This window comes from Alexandromys fortis, unplaced genomic scaffold (genome assembly GCF_014885135.2).
Source record: "Alexandromys fortis isolate MF-2015 unplaced genomic scaffold, M_Fortis_MF-2015_v1.1 scaffold_216, whole genome shotgun sequence".
Classification (NCBI taxonomy): Eukaryota; Metazoa; Chordata; class Mammalia; order Rodentia; family Cricetidae; genus Alexandromys; species Alexandromys fortis.
The window spans coordinates 989093-995718 of NW_026068089.1; the positions used below are offsets into that span (position 1 = coordinate 989093).

The following is a 6626-nucleotide window of genomic DNA, read 5'->3' on the forward strand; positions in this document are numbered from 1 at the left end:
CCCCCCCCATGAGATTAACATAGTGTTAGCTGTAACATGGGGAAAATGGACATTCAGTGTGACAGCCCTTCTGTGTGACATTGGTGGAGTCGGTGTTGAAATAGCAGTTGTGTGGAAAACTATTACAGTTGAAGACTCATAGCTTTTACACAAATTATGTAAATATATGATAGTATTCATCAAAGCTGTTTGACTTAGTGAGCTATCAGATCATCTGTGCAGACCACACCCTAACCAGTGCGTCCTTCACCTGTGCATGTACTGCACCCAAACCAGTGTGTCCTTAAAACTGGCCCTGGGTGGGCTGGAGAGATAACTCACGGGTTAAGAACACTGGCTGCTCTTCCAGAGGTTCTGAGTTCAATTCCCAACAACCACATGGTGGCTCACAACCATCTGTAATGAAATCTGGTGCCCTCTTCTATCCTGCAGGCATATATGCAGACAGAACACTGTATACATAATAAATTAAGAAATAAAAAAGTAAATAAATTAACAAATAAATCTTTTTTTTAAAAAAAAAGATAGTCATTAAAAAAAAACTGGCCCTGGGAGCTGGGCAGAGGTTGGCGCATACCTTTAATCCCAGCACTCAGGAGGCAGAGGTAGGTAGATCTTTGTGAATTCGAGGCCAGCCTGGTCTATAGAACAAGGTCTAGGACAACCAAGGACTGTACACAGAAACCTGTCTTGTAAAATAAAAATTAATTATGTATAGTGCCCTGTGTCAGGCACTATACATGTTTCTGTAAATCTGTGTGTACTACTTTATCTTTACACAAGCTCAGAGGAGGCTCTGAGAGCATTCTTTTCTAGCTGAGAAGAACTTGAGGCTCAGTGCTATCACGACTTGACCAAAGTCTACTTTAGCAGTAAACTGACTCCCAAAGATTTGCTGTCTTATTCCTATGAAATGCTCTATTATACAACTGTCCTACACCATGGGCTAGATGAATTACTACCAGATGGGAATATTTATCTCAGGTATATTATGATAGTTCTATTAGTAATACATACATACATATATATCCTTTTTATTTTTTAATAGTTTTTTTTATTTGTGTATATGTTATATGTCTTTCTGTGTGTACATACCCATGTCTTTGTGTTGACTGAGGTTTTTGTCTCACCTGGTCCCGCAGCTGTTCAGTCTCAAAGAAACACACAGAGGCCTACATTAATTATAAACCGGTTGGCCTATTAGCTCAGGCTTCTTATTAACTAATTCTTACATCTTACATTAACCCATAATTTTGTCTGTGTTAGCCATGGTGGCTTGGTATCTTTTATCAGTGAAGCATTCTCATCTTGCTTCCTCCTCATCTGGGTGACGACTGCAAACTGAGCCTTTCCTCTTCCCAGAATTCTCCTGTTCTCATTGCCCCACCTATACTTCCTGCCTGGCTATGGGCCAGTCCGCGTTTTATTAAAATTCAAGTAACATCTTTACAGGGTACAAGACCATTTTCCCACAGCAATTCCCCCCCCCCCCAATTTTTAAATAAGAACTCTGAATCTGATCTCCCTTGTTTAACTTTCTTCCTGACCATTATCCATAACAACTTGTAACCAACACTCTAAACAAAGAAAAACATCCATAATCTTTTTTTTTTTTTTTTTTTTTTTGGTAATGTGGATATAATTTCTAGGCTACTTCCTACTGATTGGGGCGCTGATAATCTTATGGGCACCTAAAAAAATTTAGAATTATGATCAAGTCTCGACTGGAATACTCTGTGAGGCTTTGTCATCTCAGCCAGCAGTCTTGAATCTGTTCTAGACTAGAACTCAGACATCTGGGCCATCCACTCCTACCAGAGATTTCTCAGGGGGATTCTTCCTTGATCAAACCTGATTTTTCTTAACACACAGCCTCTTATTTCCTGTGGAAACAAAAGCAAAACCTCTTCTCTAAAGTAACATATCTTTTGATTTCAGTTTTTAAGTCAAGGTATTTTCAAAATACCTATCTTGGAGTAATCCAGCAGCATTTATAATCAAATATCTTTTAGTAGCTGTTGTTTCTTCCTTAGTCATCAAACCATTCAAAAACAACACAATAAGAGACAGAAATCTTTAATAAATTTAAAAAAACAATACAATAACATACAGTATCCAGACTGTGTATTTTCCATCTTTACGTGGCTTTATTTTTATTTTATTTATTTATTTAAAAAAATTTTTTGGAGGTTTCTCTGTATATCTTTGTCTGTCCTGGCATTCACTCTGTAGACCAGGTTGTCCTTGAACTGCTGGGATTAAAGGTGTGTGCCACACCCAACTACTCTCTTTTTTTTTAAAGACTTTATCCTTTTTCTTTTCTCTTCCAAGCTTACATATATTTTTAAACACACTGTAAATCATTTAAATTTTTTTTATTTTGAATCTATCTTTACTATATATATCTCTTTTTCTGACCACATGAGTCTTTAATTTGCTAAGCAATATGGCTAAAATTAAAGCCATGGCTTTGACAGCTGTATCCACCCCATTCCTTAGCTTTCTGAGAGTCTGGCATCATGATGGAGGTACTGGTCAGAGCCATATTTATTGCCACAATTCTGTGGAGTTTCAAGGTCCCTGCCACCACCAAGAAGTATGCTGTTGGCTACTCATAAACACTACGTGTTTGGCGGCAGGGCCTCTTAAAAGATTTGCAAGGTTTTTGCAGCTAAAATTGAGTCAGGAAGCCTCACTTAAATGAGACATACTTGCCTATAGCAAACAGAGCCCACATGAGTAAATGCTGCTACCAAGAAGCTGTGCTTATCTCTGTTCTTTTGTGCCTAGAATTACTTCCCAAGCTCTCTCAGGTTTTAAGTGGATTCAGTTGTCCACGTTAGCGCCATTTGTTGACTGGGGTTTCTGTTCTGCCAAGGTCCCACAGGCGTTCAGTCCCAGAGAAACACATCATCTACTGGTTGGCCTGTTAGCTCAGGATTTCTTATTAACTAATTCTTACATCTTACATTAACCCATAATTCTTGTCTGTTTGCCATGTGGCTTGGTACCTTTTATGGGTGAAGTATTCTCATCTTGTTTCTTCCTCATCTGGGTGACGACTGGAGACTCAGCCTTTTCTCTTCCCAGAATTCTCCTGTTCTCGTCCCACCTATACTTCCTGCCTAGCTACTGGCCAATCAGCGTTTTATTAAAATACATGTAACAAATCTTTTCAGGGTACAAGATCTTTGTCCCATAGCATGTGTGTGTGTGTTCACATGCTCTGTATATGTACGTGTACATGTGAAACAGTTCACATGGGGTGTCCTCCTGTGCCATACTTTACCTTGTTTATGTTTGTCATTTAGGTTTTAGTAGCTGACCAGGAAACCTCTAGCTTCTGCAGTTTACACCCTCCCCCAACTTCCTCCATGGGCACTGAGATCAGAGCTGTGGTCCTCATGTTTGTACAGCATGTACTTTACCCACTGAACTGTCTCCCCAACCCTGCAGCCCCTGTTTTGACATATTTGGTTGTTATGTCAATCTGTGTATCTTGTGTGCTTGTGAGGTGACACATTTGTTAAGGTATTTCACATACAGCCTGATGTGTTATGCCCACAGTCCACGTGGTGAAAGGAGAGACTTCACTCGCCACAGTTATCCTCTGACACACATGTGTGCAGTGGCAAGTGGGTATGAGCACAGACATAAAAAATAATAAGGTAGTAAAACATGTATGTACATTTATCTTTTTATAAGTACAGGGGAGAATAACAAACATTGAAATGGTTGAGAGTCCTGGATTTGTTGCAGAATTTGGCTTCTAATAATCATGGTGTACACACAACACACACACACTGGGGGTGTTCTTTGTTTTTAGAGATGGGGGGTCTTATTATGCAGCCTTGGCAGCCTGAAGATTGCTCACTGAGACCCATCCCTCTGTCTCCTGATGCAGGGATTATTAAAGGCGTGCACTAACCATGCCCTGTTCAGTTAGCATGTGTTACTTGCAGCTTTTCTTTTGTAAGACTTTTTTAAAAATCCGGTGAATTTTCAGAAAAACTTACCAAGCTTTTCACCCTTTCCTTTTGTCTTTTAGGTGATTCCTGTGGCCTCTTCAGGCTCTCCTGTGGGAGATGTGCCCTTCATCCGGTCGGGACTGCTCGGCTTTGTAGGACCTGTAGGTGACGGTTTCCTGTTGATTTTGCTACATACGATCTAAACATTTGAACCTTAATTCACAGAACTGCACAATTCTGTGTAACTGAAGATGCCACAGTACCTCTTATCAGCAGTCACAAGTCGTCCCTCTCCTGTCTTCAGCCGGTCTTGCTCCATGGTCCTGGCCGGCTTGCAGAGACCCTGCCTCCGCCACCACACCAGGCACTTGAGTTCTATTTAGAAGATGGCTTAAGGCTGTCATAGGAACTGGACAGTGTCCACTTTTTGTCCCAGCACTCGGGAGGAGAGGCAGGAGGGTCTCTGAGCTTGAGGCCAGCCTCGTCTACAAAGTGGGTTCCAGGACAGCTAGGGCTACATAGGAAACCATGTCTTGAAAAACCAGAGAGAGAGAGAATGAATAATTTGTTACTTGGTAAATGGTATTTACAGGTACTGGTTCTAGAGCTGACTAGGACCCGAAGTCTTTCTCAAAGGGTACATGATGAGCCCAAGGAATCCATGAGGATGGCAGAGGGCCAGACCACGGGAAGTGGTGGGTGGTCACTATCTTATGAGCTCTCCTGCTCTCAGCTGCTCAGCTCCTCTGAGAGCGTGTAGAATTGACTTTTGCTTCTCCTTCCACCTGGGATTTGGGTGCCGAGTCGCCCTCTTAGAAACTGTATACACTGAGTGTAACCTCAGCTGTCCTGACATCCTGCCAGCACCAGAATAGTCTCAGATGCCCAGCTCTGTAGCTTGCGACACTGCTGTTGGGGTCTGGGACGGAGCTTCAGCCATCTCTGAAACAGACAGACTGTAGTCCTGCTCTCTAGGATGACCCCTAAACCCTGACCTAGCTGCCAGAAAGCTGTGCCAGCTGAACAACCTCACTGGAAAAGATTTGGAGAAACAGGCATCTCTATTTTAAGATTGTTTTTATTATTTAATTGTACATGTGTGTACTTGCATAGAGGAGTTGAATGCCATGGAGTTGGAGTTACAGAACTTGTGAGCCACATGACATGGATGCTGGAAACCACACTCAGCTCCTTCATAAGGCCAGTGTATTCCTAACCACCAGCCTAATCTCTAGCCCCTCTTCTCTGACTGCCACCAGCTCTTAACACAGTTGGAAGTGACTGGCTCCCCACTAGCATTGTAGGTGGACCAAAGCTTCATATGCATAGAGAGTCTGCCTTCTGTTGTAGCCCAGTCACTCTGGGCCACTGCACTGTGCACTGTGTTAATGAGTGACATCCACATGGAGATAATACTGGCTCATTGAGTACATGTCAATAGTCCAAGCCTTCAGACTAACTAGGAGGGAGGCCATGGAATGTTCCCACAGTAATGCTGCTCTGTTGTCCTGGGAAGAAGACCTGCGGCAGTCTTGGGCCTTTTTCTCCATCTACTCCTGCTCTTGCCTGATGGAAACAGTGGCACCCTTCCATGCTCGACGCAACCTTTTACAGATTAAAATTGTTTGACTTTCCTCTAATTCCAGTAGTCAGTGAACATGAACTAACCCATATACCCATGGCTAGAAAAGTAAATGACACATGGTTGTAGTTTCTTCCCTGTGAAATTCCCCTCTAAGAATATAAATGAGTTCATCACAGACTGTAAGACCTCAGTGCGTGCTAACTAGTGGCTCAGCTAAACCTGATGACTTGAGTTCAATCCCTAGGACATATTGACAGAAGTTTCTGTCCCTCCAGGTCCCACAGCCATTTGGTCCCAAATAAACACACAGAGATCTACATTAATCATAAACTAGTTGGCCTAGTAGCTCAGGCTTCTTATTAACTAATTCTTACATCCTACATTAACCTATTCTTGTCTGTGTCAGCCACGTGGCTTGGTACCTTTCATCAGCAAGGCATTCTCATCTTGCTTCCTCTGTGTCTGGGTGACAACTGCAGACTGAGCTTTCCTCTTCCCAGAGTTCTCCTGTTCTCATTGCCGGACCTATACTTCCTGTCTGGCTACTGGCCAATCAGCATTTTTTTAAACAAGTACAAGAAACATATCTTTACAGGTTAAATCCATTGTCCCACATCAAGGACACACATGGTGGAGGAGAGACCTGGCGCCTTTGAGTTGTTCTCTGACTCCATGAGCATGCCTGTGCCCACCCACACATGCACACACAAGAGAAATGGTGTGACTTTTAAACAGACTTCATTGGCTCAAAAATGCCACTTTCTCACTGATTCCAGAGGGTTTCTTTTAAAAAAAATCCAATTGAGGTGGATTTAATCCACATTCAATCCTACATGCCTTTAATCCCAGCATTCAGATGGCAGAGGTAGGCAGATTTCAGTGAGTTTGAGGCCAGCCTGATCCATCTAGTGATTTACAGGACAGCCATGACTATACAGTGAGACCCTGTCTTGGGGGAATATAAATAAATGAATAAGGATTTGCTGAAGGAGGCGGAGGTAGGAGGATCACGAGTTCAAGGCCACAGTCTGGGCTACACATTATATATATATATACACACACACACACACACA

At 42.4% G+C, this 6626-nt stretch overlaps 1 protein-coding gene across 4 annotated transcripts in view; it reads left to right on the forward strand.

Moving 5' to 3' along the window:
- Window positions 1-6626, forward strand: part of Dip2b (disco interacting protein 2 homolog B) — a 192750-nt gene that overhangs the window by 135772 nt on the left and 50352 nt on the right. For 3 of the 4 annotated variants that reach the window (XR_007588789.1, XM_050122406.1, XM_050122408.1), the window contains one exon: window positions 4049-4129. The exons of the other annotated variant lie outside the window; for it this stretch is intronic. Coding sequence is in view for 2 of the 3 variants with exons in the window: in XM_050122406.1 (XP_049978363.1) it covers window positions 4049-4129 (81 nt within the window). In the remaining variant the exon portion in view is untranslated. The remainder of the gene's footprint in view (window positions 1-4048; window positions 4130-6626) is intronic. 4 annotated transcript variants of the gene reach the window in all.